The sequence below is a fragment of the Polypterus senegalus genome, chromosome 14 (assembly GCF_016835505.1).
Source record: "Polypterus senegalus isolate Bchr_013 chromosome 14, ASM1683550v1, whole genome shotgun sequence".
NCBI lineage: Eukaryota > Metazoa > Chordata > Cladistia > Polypteriformes > Polypteridae > Polypterus > Polypterus senegalus.
This window is the reverse complement of record NC_053167.1, coordinates 93,227,910-93,248,282: the sequence shown is the minus strand read 5'-3', so window position 1 is coordinate 93,248,282 and position 20,373 is coordinate 93,227,910. Positions and strand designations below refer to the sequence as shown.

The following is a 20,373-nucleotide window of genomic DNA, read 5'->3' as shown; positions in this document are numbered from 1 at the left end:
AACAAATCTTATAAAACCATTTAATTCCCCAGTTAACTCTCTTGGAAAGTAATTTACAGAAAGGCTTTGAAAACTGAAACCAATAAATCAACAGTGGGAATAGATATTTAAGGCTAACAAGATTTACAAGGATTTCAAAGCTGAAATTTGTTTAATTAATTGGATGTTAATTATATTGTAAATAAGATACAATTAGAAAATATAAATATACATGTAATAATGTTGCTAGCATTTAAGTGTATTTATCATTTAAACTAATTGGTAATTTTTAAGTTTCATTATTAAACCAGCAAACCCGGGATTCTCGAAAGAATTGCAAATCCAAGAATGGCAATCGCTTGTTCTCCGATATTTGGAAGGAAGGAAAATCATGGAGGGTGGGTGCGTCCTGGGAAAGTTTTCATTTAATTAAATAAACATATTTGTACTAAACCGGTTTCTTTTTGGAGCCGTGACTTATCTGGTTATGGTGTTTCAGAAGGCGCCTGCGCTCATTGTTTATATCCATGCGGTCTTGTTTTTGTTTTTCTATGGCTGTGTCGTTAGCTAGAAGTCGTTTGACGGCAGCGGACTCGCTTGCTGAAGTGACCATGGCGGCGGATCCAGGCTTGGAGGGCTACATTACTAAACGAAGGTGGTATATGCGGTGGTGTTGGCGGTCGTGTTCGGGGGGCAGTGGTAGTGGGTACGGCTTGCTTGTGGCTCCTGGCATCTGTGCATATATACAGCCTGCGCCATGCACGCTTTACCTCAAGTTTAGTTTACAGATCATGTTGTGGTGTTTGGGCGCCACCTACTGACTCTAGGAAGCCACTGGGTTTGACTCTGCGAGCGTCATCGCTGTTGGTGCTTCTGGCCCACTGGCCTCTGCAATCGTCTTGTATGTATACAAACATTACTAAATGAAGGTTGTATATGCGGTGGTGTTCACCGGGCGGGCAGGGGTATTGTGACCTGAAGTTTAGTTTACAGGTTGTATTGTGCTTTGTTTGGGCTCCTACTGACTCTGGGAAGCCGCTGGGTTTGACTCTGGGGCGCTGAGGCACAGTGCGCGTGCGCTTTCAATGCGTCTGGCATCTGTGCATATATTCAACCTTCGTTTAGTAATATAGATTAACCCATTTACTGTTAACATTGCTTATTAAAGCTACAAAAATTTCTAAAGAAACACTATTCCAGGTATCAATTACAGCCTTTCCAAGGAAAAATAAACTTGATTGAATGTGCTTGAAGTAGATCAGTTTCACTTCTGAATAATGTTAAGATCCTGGTTAGCATTTCAATTAAAAGAACAGAGAAAATGTCCTACCCATAATATAACAATATCAAAATGTATCTGTTAATGACCAATATTTTCTTTCAGTTTCCAGAGGTCTTACTGCCTTTGGATTCAGGAATAGCCTTTGACAGAGTTGAATGGAGATATACTGAATTTACTGAATTGCTCAAATTTGGGTTTGGTCCTAATATATCAGCTTGGATTAAGTTACTCTGTACTAGCTAAGCACTCCAAGTCTAAATAATATAAATTCAGATTATAATGTGGAACCAAATATGAGCGATCTTTTTCTCCAGTCTTTGATATGATTGCTATTGATTCCCTAGTTTTCCATTTGTGGAAACGGCCATAGATAATCGGGATCATAAGGGAAGGGCTAGAACAAAAATATCTGTGTATGATAATGATACTTTTTGTTATGTGAGAGAAAACTTTAAACAAGTTTTTAATGGATGAGCCTCCCTCCATCTTAATTTAGCTGGGAAAATTAACATGTTGAAAGTGAATATGCTATAACTTTCAGTTCTCATACTATTTTGTAGATATTTTTACAATAAGACAACCAAAATAAACAGAACTCAGTGAAACAGTACCTTAATGGTTAGTCATGGGAATGTAAATCTTGCTCAGAATCTTCTCTCTGTGTTTTCCTCTGTGCCTCAGTCAACACCAGTTTCCACCAGTTAACTAACAATCCACTGGTTCACCATTCATTTAAGATTTGGAACCAATGTAGGAGAGTTTATACCAGTAAAGTACTTATCTGTTGCCCTCATCTTTTCAATACTCATTTCACAAAGTCTATATTTAGTTATTTATTTAATTTTAACCCCATGAAGACTTTTGTTTAATTTTATGGTTGCCTTTGAAATAATTTATCAAGCATTAATAAATGTGTAGCTTCTTTGCATTTTCAATACTATAAATTTGAATATACAGCATGTATGCATGCAGCATGGTATTTAATAAAAAAACAATCTCGGATAAGTATGAAAATCCATAGGAAGGCACATACACTCATGTTGTCCACCATTAGAGTCGCTAATGTCAGATGTTGAATGGAATGTAATTACCCTAAAAATGAATGTGGATCCCTGGAAAGCACTCATACTTCACACAGGCAGCAAATAGAATGCTTTTTGTAGGACTTGGGTTTTACAGGGGTTACTGCTGCTACTCTGCAACTCCATATGTGCATTATACCTGTAATCTTTTCTTGTTTCTTTAGTTACAGGTTCATCTTCAGTAGAAGATTCTCCACCTTGGCAAGAACAAAGCACAACTTCTAGTCAAACAAACAGAGGGTCCTCTTCTGTTTTTAAACCATCTTTGTCCTCCCTAAAATCTCCTTTAACTGCCCCCTTCTCTCCTGACATGAATAGTCCCTTTGGATCACCAGCACTGAAACGTCTAACTGCCTCTATAGATCCAGGTTCCCCATGGTATGGTTCTGTGCAGAGTCCACATTTAATAAGGCGAGGACCAAAGCTTTGGACCTCATCTACAGGTATAATCAGAATGATGCACATTATTTTTTAAACAAAATCTGTTTTTCTCTTTTCCTTTGATGTTTACACTTGTCTACAGTGTTTACAAATGTTTCTAGTAAGACTACATTTCAGCAGTCCTTATGATGAACACAAAAATATGGTATTCTTCTGTTTAGGTTTTCCTTTTTATTTTATGTGTATTTATACATTTATTTCAGACTCTCCACTTAATGGTAGATCACAGAGAGATATTCCTGTTCTGCCTTGCACATCTCCTGGTCCTCAAAAATCAAACTTTCTTACAGTGTGGCTCCAAAATGGATTTGACCAGGTATGAGACAGTGATATAATGTGTGTACATTAAAAAATGTTTCTAGTAGTTTTATGTTATTTATCTGTTATATATGTATGTTGAATGTAAGGCGCCAGTTAGCATGATCAAATTTTTATATCATGTAATTCTTGTAACAGATCACAAACCTAACAAGTCAAATGTGTTTACTATGAATTTATAATCTGTGAAATTCTGTTTGGAATAAATACACTGTGTAAACTTTATTTTTTTAACATCTTAATAAAAACCAAAATGACATAAAATAGTTTTTAATTTTACCTCATGGCATTTACCAAATGTCAGCAATATTTTTGTGTTGATTTCAGTTTCTTTACATTTTTTAAGGTCAAAACTTTCTTGGCCAAACGGGTGCTGGTCATGTATCTCTTTAATAAGGTAAGGATATATTAATGCTTTGTATAATTAATAAAAGAAATTAATTTTACAAATGTTGCTAAACCAAAATTTTGTAAGGTCTTTTTAAACTATTGCAATTTTAGTTTCCTATTGATTACATTGAAAACTATTCTGACTTTAAATTTAAGTAAACATCTTGAAGTGATACAAGTATAATACTTATACTGAATGAAGTGCAAATAAATACTGTGGAGAAAGATTGGATTTTAGCTGTTTATTTCTTCTTTGTGATGATTTTTATTTTAGACCAATAAAAATAAAGTTTCAAATAAAATTAATATCACTGTGATAAAATCCCATCACAACCATTTGGTGTAATCCACCCAAAGAACAAATCTAAGCCACAAAACAAACACCTTAATAAATCCAAGCTAAAGAGATGTAATACCCACAGAAGACAATGACAGTCAAGTGAAGGTGTAAGAAAGGAAAAAAGAAACTAATAATAAATTAGCCACTAAGATACGAGGTCAGACACAAAAATAACCAGACTGGGCTTTGGGCTTTCCTGGAAAACTGTTTGGAAGTTGGTGGGATATGAATCATAGAACTATATTCCCTCCTACTCACCCTCTCAAACTGCTAACCGGCTAGGTATATCCTGTGAATAGCCCATTCAGTATTTGCACAACAATAGCTACGAGTTGCTGCAATAATGTCAGGTGAAAAATCAAACGGCAAATCAACATCAGATTTCTCATGAATTTTCTTTTCCATAAAGCAGTTTTTGACTAACAAAAATTTTCTGTCCTGGATCATCCTCCCTATTCACCTGATTTAGCTTCGCTGTGATTTTTCCTTGTTCCCAAAAATCAAAAGTGACCTGAAGGGAAAGCATTTTTCTTCAGTGGATGAAGTGAAGACAAAACGGCAAACCTGTTGAAGAGTCTTGAGCAAGAAAACCTCCAGCACTGTCTAAATCAATGGAAGATGTGTATGGAGTGGTGTAGAGATCGGGAGGGAAGTATATTGAAGGTGACAATGTTTAGAATGTTGTAATTCATCAATATATAAAACTATATATATATATTTTTTTTTTACCCATCCAGTTATTTTTGTATCTAACCTCGTATATAGGATTTCAATGCATTTTAGTAGTTTTCTTCAAATTAAGTTTTGAAGTATATTAGGTATTGAGTATTTTTTTCTATACAGTATGCAGCAAATAACTTGCTCCTTGTGTGGACACTACTAGTATCATGCATAGTGGGTGTATTCTGAAGCAACATTTATAGGATAAAAATGTAACCATTCACAAATACTATTTTAATGAGAAATAGGTACATATTTGTATAAAAAATGTTTACTTTTTCCCCATATCAAAGAAGTTATCCGTTCATTTTCATTCTTTGTCAAATTTTTCATCTTTGTTTTACCAAATAATATAATCAGAAATTAAAATGTATAGACAAACAATACAAATAGCAAAGCACCAAAAAGCAATACTGAGCAAAAGTGTGTCTTTAGTATTGAGTGTTAGACCATTTTGGTATAAACATTAGTAACAGGCATTTTTCATGAGTGTTCTTAACACACAAAATTTTAAACTGCTCCATGTTTTGAGGTGTATTGGAGAAAAATGAGAGTAATAGGAGAAAAGCCGAACTGACCAAAGAACAATGTGCACATTCCACACAGGCAGTGCCTTAGCCAAGATATTTATATATGAAATCCTGGCTCAGTACAGCAGGCATCGTTGGTGGGACCTCTTCTGCTTGCAGTTATATCATGCCTGTTCATACCACAGTTTATTTCATTATTTTATTTTAATTGATTTCTTTGTATGATTGCCTGTTTCTATATCTTTTAAGTAGTTTTATGCGTCTTGTAATTATTAATGTAATTATATAATTTAGTGACTGTTTCTTTAACAAGGATTTCATTTACCAGGATGATTATTTTCTGCAAAGCCAGATTAAATATAACATACTAAAGAAAAGATGAAAATACATAGTGGTGGCTCTGAGGCTACAGATGGTGTATTGGGAAAGTTGTCAGTTCAAATCCCATTACTGCCAGAAGGGATCCTACTCTGCTGGGCCCTTGAGCAAGGACCTTGAATCTGAAAATTACTCCAGTACAATGCTGTACAGAGTGCTGTACAATGGCCATGTGATAAGACAACCTTCTCACTTGGATTAATACAGTATACCAAATACCAAAAAATAGAAAACAAAAATCAAAGGGGTTTCTGTGATATTGCAGGACTCAGTCAAGGGTCTACAATTATAATACACTCCCCAAGAGCAGGTAATAGTGTACTGCATAAATATAATAGGGTTGGTAGATCCCATCAAAACTTTAAATGACTCCACACCTCAAAAAAAGTGTTAATTTAAATTATGCAGGCAACTTCTACAGTCCTATGCTGTCATTTTAAATGAAAGTGATTGCACTTACATGCCTGACAGTGCTATGCATTGATATAGTTTAATATATAATATTTCCACACAGTGAGAGTGCATAGACAGGTTTACCAATAGAGAAAAATATCATTTTAGTAATGTTAAGGTCATTGTAGTAATAGGCATATGCAGGGTAGATTAGAATTTCCTTTCTTTCATAACAGTCTGTGGTAAGTGCTGTCAGAGGCATCCTCACTACTGAAACACCTGGCTATTCTTGAGAGTGGAGTTTTTGTGCCTTTTCTACAAAGCACACTTACCTTTTTGATCTCCGTCTCTGGCAGAAAGCAATCTCTTCAGTCCAGTGAGAGGAATATTATTTAGGTCACCAAAGCCCATTATCCCATTCTTTCATTCATCACCTAAACTTTTGAACATGGTTGCATATAGATTTATAGGTTTATTTTGTCATTATTGTCACATGTGGAGGGATAGATATAACTGTAAAATGAAAAACCAGAGGCTGGCTCCACTTGTATTCTGTGTAAGTCTTGCTACTTAGCCTACTATTGATACAATAACACAAATTCCCTATACTTTTGTGGGAAAGGATCAGATGTATTTAAAATATCTCTACTATGGAAGCTGCACCCATTTCCGCTGCACATTGCAAACTACTGGTTAACAAAAGGATACGCCTAGATTGGGGGTTGTTGCTTTACATGAGTGTTACTTCACATTGTGCATGTAGTTGATTGCATTCAAATGATATAAGTAGAAGACAATGAATCCTTGGCTTCCCATGCCTGAACCTTTCCATCATAATCGTTGATAAAAATCACAACCTGGAAGGTGAGACCTTCAGTGATTTTTAACTAATGGTACTAAATGCAAACCTAAGTCTTGCTCTGCAAATACAAAGCCTGAACAGCATGTTGTAGTGAAAATGGCACACAACACTTTTCCAGCATCTCCCATAATTGGAGGAACAAAAAAAGGATTCTCGATGTCCAACACATTTTGAAAGAAAATGTAACCTATCGCAATCATTTACATATTAACGGACAGTTGATGTGTAGGCTAAGCAGAATCTACGTTGCTCCTCTTAAATTTGAAGCTCAACGTCTACTTTTTATCTCCTTTCTTTCCCTCTGGTGCTCCCTATGAAACTCATGAATTTTGTTCTTTTAGTAATTTGGAGGCAAAGATACTCTTCCTGTTTTTCACATATGACCTCTGATTAGTATATTAGTGGATGCAAGATGTTCTGATATATTTATAAGCAGTTTTCACTTTGAACATTCACTTTTGAAATTTAAATATGCATGGTATTTCTTGCAATTTCTGTCCTTCATGCACTTACATTATTCCTTGCAAGGGCATCAAACATTGCAGTAGGACTACTACAAAATTGTAAATTGGTACCCTTTTCACAATAGCATCTCCACTGTTTTAAATGTTTAAAAGTACAAATACTTATTTGGTGTATAAACAAAAAAAAAAAAATCTCTAACTCTGTGTTGCAGAGCTCAATGGCTGCATTTCAGGCTTACTCAATTTTGGGGCAGGTACAGCGTAGAATAAAGACCACCACCAGTCAAGATGAGTTGTTCCCGGTACTGTAGATAGGAGCTAGTCAGACTATATTGACAATACTTTTAATTTGTCCACGTAATATCCCAAGAACAAAATTTCCACAACTAATTCGTCTATCAGGATGCCACATGACTATTATCATTATCATAACCCTTGTGTCTATTCAGCCATTTTAATTTTTACTATTTAAAAGTGCAGTTGGTTTATATTATTTTTGTAAATGTTGTATTCATTAAACATGCTTATATGAACTTATACTAATACTGTTTCAGTATTATTTCTTTTATAAATTAGATACAATGTCAATTTAATTATAGAGCCCATTTTAAACATCATCAGTAATACTGTAGCCAAAGTGCTTTACATTAAAACCTACAATGAACATAAATAAAATGGTAATAAAGTACAATAAAATTAAAAAAAGCGTGCAGTGATTTAGAGGGGAAAAAAAAGAATATGACTGAGCAGGGTAACCATCGGTGTCAGTGAAGGTTACTGAAAGATAGGCAATAGAAATGAGTCTTCAGTTTAGATTTAAACAGTTCAATTGAAGGTGACATCTTAAAGTAATGAGGTAAAAAGTTCCACAGAAGAGGTGCAGAGGCTGCAAAAGGTTTTTTCTCCTTAGTTTTACACTTAGTGCAAGGTACTGTAAAAGGCAACTGACCGGTAGATCTAAGTTCTCTGGATGGCTGGTGTAAAAGACAGATAAGTAGTCAGGAACATGGCTTTTTAAAGTCAATTCTGAAACTAACAGGCAGCCAGTGTAAAGAAGCTAATATTGGAGAAACACAATCAAACTTTCTTGCCCCAGCCAAAAAATGGGTAACAGCATTCTGAACAAACTGCAACCTGATTATCAGGGATTTGCTGATCCCAGAAGACCAGTTGCAGTAATCAAGGCAAGAAAAGCATGATTAGCTTTCTTAAAGTCCCCAGGAGATGATAAAAAAAAAAAAAAAAAGTTTGATCTTGGGCAAAAGACAAAGCTGGAAAAAGAAACTCTTGACTGCAGAGTTAATCTGTTTCCCAAAAGAGAGGTTATTGTCAAAAATGATGCCAAGATTACGGACTTGAAAAAGAGCCGAGAAATTCGATATCAATTTGAGCTTTGGCAGGAGGGCCAGCTTTCATCACTTTTGTTTTATTTTGATTGAGATCAAGAAAATTGTTAGCCATCCTGGATCTTAGTTCAAAATGACAATTGTGCAGCCGAAGGAATATAAACCTGTGTATCATCAGCATAGCTGAAATATTACATTTTCTGAAAATAGTTCCTATAAGATGAAAATATATAGAAAATAAAATAGGTCCCAAAATGGATCCTTAAGGAACACCACTTTAATGGAAGCAGTAGACAAGAGAGAAGATTTGAAAGACACTGAAAAGTGTCTACCACTAAAATATGACCTGAACCAGTTAAGAGCAGCCCCTTTAAGAACCACCAGATGTTCAAGCCGCAACCGGAAGATCTCCTGGTCAAAAGATGCAGAAAGGTCTAGATGGACAATGACTGCAGCCCCACCTGTGTCAGTAATGAGAGAACTGTCGTATGAGCTTAAAAGATACAGTTTTTGAGCTTGAAACTGTAGCAGAAAAGGATGACCTTTGGTGTGCAATTTTGCATAATTTTGTTATGATATACAACATCAATTAGTATTTAAATATGATTGTGAATTTTTTCCCGTCTTTGTGCTAAACGTCACTTCAAAATAATATTTTGCCATATGTAACATTTTTATTTAATTTTACTTCTTTTTTTACAGCTACCTGAAGCTTCCAGTCAGGCACTTTTTGCAGACAGCCAAGCTCATATTTGGGCACTAGAAGGTAAATATGTTTTTCTGTCATAGATTTAGCAGAATTGTTTAACATTCTAATCATTTTGTCATAGTTATAACTAAATACATAGATTACAGAGCAGTTCGTAATACATTGTTTAAGCATGAAGCCGCAGTGATGTTGAAGTACAGGTAAGATTAATATCCTCTGATTTTTATATTGGTATATCATTGGAAATCTTTTAAACTATAACTTGGAGGAAAATGATCAACTTGGGCCAAAATAGACAACTTTTTATTGTGTTCTTTAGTTAAGTTACATGAGGGAGAGATTGAATCATATAGTCTTACTGTACATTAGAATTGATGACCTCAGAAATGTAAATGTGACTTTTTCCATTTTGAGTACTTTTGTCAATTATAATATGACATTTTACCATAAGTTTTTAATGCTTTCTCAGCATGCTTCCTTATAGTCTATGAAATGATTAAACTTTTTCAATTTATTAAGAAGCTCACTAGGTGATGTTAGTTTATGACAGAATAAGTAAAACTCAGAAGTTCTATTACACTTGGACACTGCTCAGTCAGACTTAGTGTGCAGCCCCCCTTCAACACCTCAAGGAGTATGCCTAGTCACTCCAAAACCATCTAGCAGATAATATCGCACCAGCATGCCTTGAATTTGCCGCTTATTCTCCTGGCAATAAGCTGTTCCTGGTAAAACACTCGCAAGAGGCACTAAATTTGTTCTTCTTGTTCTTACCATAACTTCTGTAGCTCGTCCAATTGTGAAATCTACTCCACACTTAAATATAAAGAATTTTTTTTCCAGGTGGTGATCACATTTGGGAGGTGCTAATTTAAACCTGAACACATCCCACTCCAGTGCATCTAGTTTGGTAAAGACTGCCTCACGATTAAACAGCATATTTTCAGTACTTGGGTCCCCAAGCGAAATACAGTCCAAAAGAGAATTCAGATTGCTGTTGCAGGCTGATGATTCCAGATGGGCAACATCACACACTAACAGCGCAGAGAGCCTCAGCTTTACTTGTTGTTCTGTTTTTTTCTGAAAAAAACTGAAAAAGTCTTGCGTCCACTTTCAACAGATTTGACTTGCATAACTTCCACTTCACACGTATATAAACCTAATGTGACACAGCAGCAGCTCCATACTCTTGTTGCACCTTCCTCAAAAGAGTTTTTACTCACTAGTATAAGGATGATGAGCAATGTTGCTTGGTGCTGTGTCCATCTCATAGTAGAAAGGAGCACCATGTAATATTCCTTATTACTAATGAAACTCAGTTCTTCTTCTTCTACTTCTTCTTTCGGCTGCTCCCGTTAGGGGTCGCCACAGCGGATCATCATCTTCCATATCTTTCTGTTCTTTGCATCTTCTGTTACACCCATCACCTGCATGTCCTCTCTCACCACATCCATAAACCTTCGCTTAGGCCTTCCTCTTCCCTGGCAGCTCTATCCTTGGCATCCTTCTCCCAATATACCCAGCATCTCTCCTCTGCACATGTCCAAACCAATGCAATCTCACCTCTCTGACTTTTGTCCCCCAACCTTCCAACTTCAGCTGACCCTCTAATGTACTCATTTCTAATCCTGTTCATCCTTGTCACGCACAAAGCAAATCTTAGCATCTTTAACTCTGCCACCTCCAGCTCTGTCTCCTACTTTCTGGTCAATGCCACCATCTCCAGCCCATATAACATAGCTGGTCTCACTACCGTCCTGTAGACCTTCCCTTTCACTCTTGCTGATACCCGTCTGTCACAAATTACTCCTGACACTCTTCACCCATTCCACCCTGCCTGCACTCTCTTTTTCACCTCTCTTCCACAATCCCCATTACTCTGTACTGTTGATCTCAAGTATTTAAACTCATCCACCTTCGCCAACTCTACTCCATGCATCCTCACCATTCCACTGGCCTCCCTCTCATTTACACTCATGTATTCTGTCTTGTTCCTACTGACCTTCATTCCTCTTCCTCTCCTCTCTAGAGCATTATCTCCACCTCTCCAGGGTCTCCTCAACCTGCTCCCTACTATTGCTACAGATCACAATGTCATCAGCAAACATCATAGTCCACGGGGACTCCTGTCTAATCTCGTCTGTCAACCAGTCCATCACCATTTTCAAATAAGAAAGAGCTTAGAGCCGATCCCTGATGTAATCCCACCTCCAACTTCCGTCACTCCTACCACAGACCTCACCACTGTGACACTTCCCTCGTACATATCCTGTACAACTGTTACGTACTTCTCTGCCACTCCCGACTTCCTCATACAATACCACAGCTCCTCTCGAGGCACCCTGTCATATGCTTTCTCCAGGTCCACAAAGACGCAATGCAACTCCTTCTGGCCTTCTCTAAACTTCTCCATCAACATCCTCAGAGCAAACATTGCATCTGTGGTGCTCTTTCTTGGCATGAAACCATACTGCTGCTCACTAATCATCACCTCACTTCTTAACCTAGCTTCCACTACTCTTTCCCATAACTTCATGCTGTGGCTCATCAATTTTATTCCCTGTAGTTACTGCAGTCCTGCACATCCCCCTTATTCTTAAATATCGGCACCAGTACACTTCTTCTTCACTCCTCAGGCATCCTCTCACTTTCCAAGATTCCATTAAACAATCTGGTTAAAAACTCCACTGCCATCTCTCCTAAACACCTCCATGCTTCCATAGGTATGTCATCTGGACCAACGGCCTTTCCATTTTTCATCCTCTTCATAGCTGTCCTTACTTCCTCCTTGCTAATCTGTTGCACTTCCTGATTCACTATCTCCACATCATCCAACCTCTTCTCTCTCTCGTTCTCTTCATTCATCAGCCTCTCAAAGTACTCTTTCTTTCTGCTCAACATACTCTTCTTGCTTGTGAATACGTTTCCATCTTTATCCTTTATCACCCTAACCTGCTGCACATCTTTCCCAGCTCGGTCCCTCTGTCTAGCCAATAGGTACAGGTCCTTTTCTCCCTCCTTAGTGTCCAGCCTCTAATACAACTCAGCATACACCTTTTCTTTAGCCTTCACCACCTCTCTCTTCACCTTGCACCTTATCTCCTTGTACTTTTGTCTACTTTCTGCATCTCTCTGACTATCCCATTTTTTCTTTGCCATCCTCTTCCTCTGTATACTCTCCTGTATTTCCTCATTCCACCACCAAGTTTCCTTTTCCTCCTTCCTCTTTCCAGATGTCACGCCAAGCACCCTTCTTGCTGTCACCCTTACTACATCTGCTGTAGTTTCCCAGCTGTCTGGTAACTCTTCACTGCCACCCAGTGCCTGTCTCACCTCCTCCCTAAACTCAACCTTGCAGTCTTCCTTTTCCAACTTACACCATTTGATCCTTGGCTCTGCCCTCACTCTCTTCCTCTTCTTGATCTCCAGCGTCATCCTACAGACCACCATCCTATGCTGCTTAACTACACTTTCCCCTGCCACCACTTTGCAGTCTTCAATCTCCTTCAGATCAACTCTTCTGCATAGGATGTAATCTACCTGTGTGCATCTTCCTCCACTCTTGTACGTAACCCTATGTTCCTCTCTCTTTTTAAAATATGTATTCACCACAGCCATGTCCATCCTTTTGGCAAAATCCACTATCTTCTGACCTTCTTCATTCCTCTCCTTGACACCATACCTACCCATCACCTCCTCATCTCCACTGTTCCCTTCACCAACATGCCCATTGAAATCTGCTCCAATCACCACTTTCTGTCCCTTGGGTACACTGTTCATCACTTCATCCAACTCACTCCAAAAATCTTCTTTCTCACCCATTACACACCCAACTTGTGGGGCATATGCACTAACAACATTCATCATCACACCTCCAATTTCCAGCTTCATAATCATTACTCTGTCTGACACTCTTTTCACCTCCAAAACATTCTTGACATACTGTTCCTTTAGAATAACCCCTACTCCATTTCTCCTCCCATCCACACCATGATAGAACAATTTGAATCCACCTGGCCTTACTCCCCTTCCATTTAGTCTGTTGCATGCACAATATATCAACCTTCCTTCTCTCCATCATATCTGCTAACTGTCTCCACTTACCAGTCATACTGCCAACATTCAAAGTTCCTACCCTTAGTTTCACTCTCTTTACTTTCCTCCTGCCTCCGGACATGTCTCCCCCCTCTTCTTCTTCTCCTTCAGCCAACAGTAGTCCAATTTCCGCCAGCACGCTGTTGGCTAACAGTACTGGTGGCAGTCGTTGTTAACCCGGGACTCGACCGATCCGGTATGGAAATTTGTATTGTTGTCCGCATATTGATTTGGCAAAATTTTACACCAGATGCCCTTCCTGATGTAACCCTCCCCATTTATCCGGGCTTGGGACCGGCACAAAGAAACATACTGGTTTGTGCATCCCCTGTGGCTGGGTTACTAATGAAGCTCGGTTACTTTTCTAATTTGTATGCAAAAAGATGGTATGAATTTAATTTTAACAAGTTTCATTGAAAATTAGTGATGTCTTTTAAATTGATTTAAGAGCATAGTTTTGTTGATTTTATTTCTCAACAGGGTTGTCTCATTTGGTAGCAGCTTCCTATTTTGAAGACAAGTTTGGAGTTGTGCAGACCACACTTCCTGACATCCTCAGTTCTATGTTGAATTTACAAAAGGTTAGAGTACATTATTTTGACCAGAAATGTATAAAAGCACTTTCAGTATTGTCATGTACAAGCTACCCCATGTATGAAAGCACTTAGAACAGTACATATCCTAGTTTATTTAAATATTTTAAATTAGTAAGTCAGTAATATTGTAAAATTTTATATCATTCCTAACTTTAGTATTATCATGTGCAAGCTACCCCATTTGTTGGTTGGTTGTTTAAAGTATAGTGTGAATTAATGCTTTCAGTTTCATCAGAGGCTCAGTCTACCTCTAAATTTAAATGTTTGTGTAGCTTTTATCTGATATTTGTTTTTTGAGAGTTGGCATGCAGCACCATTGTTAATTTTCTACTCATGACCTGAACCTGGTCTTATCACTCCTGTTTCAAATGATTTTTCTCAGATTTAAAAATGTGGAACATTCTCACAAGGCCATCAAATTAACTTTTACACTGTTTAAAGGTATTTGTAATTACCTGCTAGTCAAAATAGAATGACATTGAGACATTATGATTAGCACTTCAGTCTTATAGTTCCAAGTGATTTGCATTGAATCTTCACCTGGGTGTTGTGAGCATTTTGTACTTTCTCCTGTGTTTATGTGGATTTTTTTTTTTTTCAAGGTGCTCTGACATCCATGTCATCCAAAAACATACTGTCAGATTCATTAGCAAATCCTAATTGGCTCACCAATGACTTGTTTTTGCCTTCCTTTGTCCTGGTTGTCACTCTATCCACATTACAAACATGTTTATAGTTGGGTTTTTTTTTTTTTTTGGTGGTACCTTAAATTGGCCCATGGCATGAATGTTCATTGTAATAAACTGGCTCCTGTTCCAGCGTTGGTACTTTATAGCTTGATACTGCTGGTCTCTTTTTTAGCACTGGTCCTTGGTTGAGTAAGTAAACTAAAAATTTTATCTGAAAATAGGTTATTACCAATTCCATTAATTTACTGAAATAACAAAACTGGCCTGGCATTTTGTAAACCAATAATATGATTTGCTAGTATCTGAAAAGAGGCATATTTACCTAATGACCTTCTTTGAGAACTAATCTACTACCAAATGGTGGCGCCAAAAAGCTTCTTTTTTCTTTTTCTTTTTATATAATATATATATCTATATATCTATATATATCTATCTATATATATATATATATATATATATATATATATCTATATCTATATCTATCTATATATATATCTATATATATATCTATATCTGACTCAACTTTTTTTTCCAACATAGTCCTTGTCCATTTCTGAATACTCTAGCTGAATTGTACATTATTACAAGTTTTTTTGTGTGTATTACATTTTTTAGCTTATATTCTTACAATAATTAGGAATTTGGACACCACATTTTTTTGCTTGAAATTGTTTTTTTTTTTTTTGTTCATTATGTGTTTCCTATAATGCATCTGAATAATTCCCTTGATCAGGTTTTTTTGTCATTGCCAAGATTTTTCCACTATGTAAAGGTAATGGTCAAAAAGGTAGCATCTTTAAAGTTATGTCTGTTCCTAATTTCACAGATGCTTTTACCTGAGGAAGAAATGGAACTTGTATCACAGTACATCATAATGGTTAACAGCACACATTTGATAGGTGCTTGAGAGTGAAAAATGTTTTGTGACACTGATAAAAGTTTTTGATTGTAGATTGAGCTTAGACTAAATACCAAAGGAGCAACCTTTTAACAGTATCATAGTTAAGTCTTTTAGTAAAAGTTGTTGAAATACCTAACCAGGTCCAATGCTCCATGAAAAGTTAGAGATTTTCAAAATGCATATGATATCCCATTAACTGCCACGATCCCCATTTGGGTATCATGTACTGTAAACCGTCTAGTGATGCCACCTGCTATCTGTTTAGGAAACAACGATGTGCGCATGACTAATCAGGTTTGTGTCTGTGATGCGGATGCTAAATTGAGCTCGTGCATGTGGTTGGCTTCCCACGCGAGATCATTCTTCCGGTCAGGGCAGCTATTTTCGTCACATGAGTAGAACGCTGGTTTTTACAGCAGAACAAGTGTTTATCCAGGAGGCCCCTTTTCATTCTTGATGGTTTGTCGTGATGATTGGTAAGTGTTTAGTACTGTAATTACACTTTTCAATACATTATATAGTTTTGATGGGCACAATAGAACCAAATATCTCGATCCCCATTTGGGGCTCACATCTGATACTGACTGAAATTTCACTAAATATTTTGTACTTGCGTTTAACAGGTAATGGCGTGGCATAGGGTTCTTTCTTTGAAAGAAATTGATGATATAATAAATGACGATGCATTTCTAAGTTCTGATGAAGATGATGATGACAATGGCCCTATAGATATTGTGGAACTTCCTCCAGAACGAGTTGAAGTGTCAGACAATGAAGATATTGATGACAACATTATTGATGATTATGAACCCGCAGATGTTCCTGGACCTGTTGAAATTCATTGCGCAGCAAGGGAGGATGATCATGTTACAGTGGCCATCGCGTCACCATCAACAAGCACCGCTACAAATGATACAGGCCTACCACCTGCCAAAAGGAGAGTGGTACCTTTGAATCCATAGTGGAAGAAGAGACCACCAGTTTATTCTAAAAGCTACCCATACTGTGATGTTGTGGAAAAAAGGTGTGATCTCATCAACTTACTCTGGGGGGGAAAGCCCTGTGCAGTGTTTTGAGAAGCTATTTGATGATGCAATTATCACAGATATTGTCCGGCAGACTGTAACATACGCTACACAAAAAAACGCCCATCAATTTTCCCTTTCAAATGATTGTATTAGAAAGTTTATTGGCATTCTTCTCTTCACTGGGTACCACTCTCTTCCTCAAGAACAATTGTACTGGTGTGAAGATGAAGATATGGAAGTTCAAAGTGTGAGAAAATGTATGAGTCGAAACAGATATCTGGAAATAAAACGCTACCTCCATATTACTGACAATTCTGACCTGGAAGGGATCCCAGAAAATGAAAGGGACAAGCTCTTCAAGATTCAGCCCATTGATTGACAAACTAACGAAAACTTTCAACAATTTGGTGTCTTCTCTAAAAGTCTGAGCATTGATGAACAAATTGTCAGATATTTCGGACACCATTAACTCAAGCAGTTTATGCGTGGTAAGCCTGTAAGATTTGGATTCAAACAATGGGCGATTTGCTGCTCACAAACAGGCTATTGTTACCAGATGCAGGTGTACGAAGGCAAGGCTACAGGCAGTAATGATGATGCAGGCGTGTCTGGACTTGGGGCATCTGTTGTCTTGAAAATGATTTCGATTTTAGAGACACCATATGTTCACAAAATGTATTTTGACAATTTCTTTACCGGATTCTCCTTGATGAAATATTTGAAAGATATTGATGTCAGGGCATCAGGGACTGCTCGATTCAATAGAATGAACAAGTGCCCTATTGCATCTGACAAGGAAATGAAGAAAAAAGAAAGAGGTACATGCGACTACAGATTTAATTCTGAGAATGAAATTTTGGGTGTGATTTGGAATGACAACAGCTGTGTAAAGCTACTAAGCAACCATGAACCCATTGATCCTATGTCACAGGTGAAGCGATGGAGCAGGGAAAACAAGAGAGAGATACAAGTCCCCTAACCCAAATTGATCACAGAATAAAAAAGACACATGGGTGGGGTTGATAAGATGGATTGGAACATCCAAAAATACAGAATCAAAGTCAGGGGGAAAAAGTGTTATTTCCCTCTGCTGACCAATGCCATTCATGTAGCATTGGTGAATTCCCATGCACTATATTGTCTTGCAAATGGTGCAATTCCTCTCTTGGATTTCAGAAGATCTGTTGCCAGGATATATTTTGCTCTTTCTTTGTGAATATCTGACCCAAAAAAGGCTGGAAGGAAATCCTTCTCCAAACCAGCCAAGAGTCGTGTTCCTGTTGATATCAGAACCTCTGGAACTGGTCACTACATTGAACGCACAGAAATGGGTAAACAAAGGAAGTGTGCAGTGTGTAAGACTAACGCAAGAAAACAGTGCTGCAAATGTAATGTTGGACTACATGTTGAGTGTTTTCCAGTATGGCACCAAAACTAGGTAGTATCATGATCTCTAGGTAGTGTCATGATCTCCATTTAGGGAATAGCCAAAATTTTGAAATTTTGGAAAAAGTACAATTGTTGAGATTCAAAATATATGTGTTCCTTATTAAGCAGATGTTAATCTATAACAATAAAGTGAAAATATTCGGGGAAAAAAAAATTGGCAGTTAACGGGATATTGATGGGAAGCTGATTCAAAGCTTGTTAGCAAGTAACGTCCCATCTTTCATAGTGTCTATAGATCACTGGTTGCAAAGGAGGGCCCGTCCTTGGATGGGGCACTGATCTGAAGACACAGAGATGGACTCACACACACACTGTCTATCCTAAGTGCTCAATACAGAGTGTCCACTTAATCTCACATAATGTCTTTAAATGCAAGAGGAACCCAATTTTGCTGGTAATACCCCATACCCCTGTAGGTACAAGAAGAATGTGCAAATCCACACAGAGATTGACCTTTGGTAGAATTAAACCCTAGGCCCTGGAGCTGTGAATCAATAGCAAGTACTGCATGTATTAAAAATAGTATTTTAATGTACTGTAAAGTGTTAACTTTCTTTTCATGTTTATGTGTTCATTATTCTTAGGCAGTGGATAAACATTTTAAGCTACCTCATGCCTCCAGCAAGCCAATGAGAACATCAGGAAGTCTTGTTGATGCATCTTATAAAACTCTCAGATTTGCTTTGAGAGCTGCTCTGAAAACTGCCATTTACAGAATAACCACCACCTTTGGTGATCATTTAACGTAAGTTTTGAATTAATTTCTCTCTGTAGAGAAATTATTCATGTGTCAAGTTTACATGTTGTCTACATAAGATTCTTTTAAAATTATATCAGCTGTGCCGTTTGCTATACCAAATAATTTTTTTTCTTGTCATAGAACAAAGAATCATCAAAAACCACTGCAATATTCTACAGTGCAATCTAAGCCAAATTACTTTAAAAAGCCTGCTTTTTCTGATCCTTTACAGTTGCCTGTGTGTCTGCTATGCCTAATAAACATTATTGCTAACATTTAGCAGACAATTATCTTTGGTCACCTCTCACTCTGAAATGCATTGAAAGCAGTATGAGGTGAAATGTTTATTTTTGCTTAGGACAAATAAAAATTCTAATTTTCAGTTTCTTGAATGCATTGTTTCCAATGTGTTCTGCACAGGAAAATATTTTATAGTTATACTTGTTTTTTCAATTGTCACATAATTTCCTTAATAAATCTTGTTGCAATGTGAAAGACACTGTTTAAATAAATCATGATATAAAACATTTTTTGTTTTAGCCGTATAACTAAATTTCAATACTGTTAGCCTCTTTGTGTGATTTATTCTTTGATCTTGGTAAGATAAGATCTGACTCAGTGGTTTTAATGTTTAAATTATTTTTTAATGCAAAAGCCAATGGATATCAACAGATACTGCACTGTAAATTGTTTTTTTTTTGTTTAGAAATTTAATTCAAAGTGTTTGTGATGTTTCAAATAATGCTAAAGTTATTACCTATTTTTCACTTACCATTAATTTTTGGTCAGCCTAGTTTACTGCTGATTTTGTGTATCTCATCTAAGAACATAAAAGTAATTAGAGTATGTATGAGTAAGGTAAATGATTGTGATTATGCATTCATTTCTTGTTTTGCTATAGTGCAGTTCAGATGTCAGAAGAACACCGAAAAAGGCTACAGCTGTTTTTGGATTACAAGGAATGAAAACTTATCCTTTTTTAAAAAAAGTAACAATAAAAAAATAATACAACTAGGAGCTGCCACATCCTTCTGATGAATGTCTTTTCTTTGGTATTACTTTTTAAATCACAATACCAGTGTTGTTTGATTTAGCACTTCCAAAAAAGCAGAGTTTTTAAATGTTGAAAGAATAAAAGTATTAGTGTTTATAATTTTAATATAATTTAATATGGGTAAATTGTGCAGTATCTGATATTCTAGACCTGGTTAGGGATGATGGTATGTTTAGCAAGAGGTTCATCTCTATAATAAAAGCATTTGTGGAAATGTCTGAGGCAGCATTCTGGTTATTTAATAAATGCTACAGCACACCTACTAAGCAGGTGTAGCCTGTTGAATTGAAAATGGCAACAATACATTTTCAGAGGCAGAAGATAATTGTATATAGTTTAGTAATCTGAGGCCTCTTACTCTTCGGTTCAGATAGTCCCATTGCATCTTAAGAAATTTTCTGCATTTGTACTCTTCAGTGGTACAGTAACAAGTGTGTGTGAATTATGTATACTGTAATTAAATGGATATCAACATATTTTACAAATGTACCAAATTCTGAAATGCAGGATTTGTGAAAACAGCTCTGTTATGTATTAAGTGTGTTCTATAATTGCTATTTTTTCAATAAATATACAGTATATGATGAA

The 20,373-nt window shown here is 36.8% G+C and overlaps 1 protein-coding gene across 1 annotated transcript in view; it reads left to right on the top strand.

Annotated features, from left to right (window-relative positions):
- ndc1 (NDC1 transmembrane nucleoporin) overlaps positions 1-20,373 on the top strand; it is a 61,966-nt gene extending 41,593 nt beyond the window's left edge. The window contains exons 13-18 of the mRNA XM_039735049.1: positions 2,988-3,100; positions 3,449-3,499; positions 9,228-9,291; positions 13,810-13,910; positions 18,577-18,737; positions 19,633-20,373. Of these exons, the coding sequence (XP_039590983.1) occupies positions 2,988-3,100; positions 3,449-3,499; positions 9,228-9,291; positions 13,810-13,910; positions 18,577-18,737; positions 19,633-19,696 (554 nt within the window). The 3' untranslated portion in view covers positions 19,697-20,373. The remainder of the gene's footprint in view (positions 1-2,987; positions 3,101-3,448; positions 3,500-9,227; positions 9,292-13,809; positions 13,911-18,576; positions 18,738-19,632) is intronic.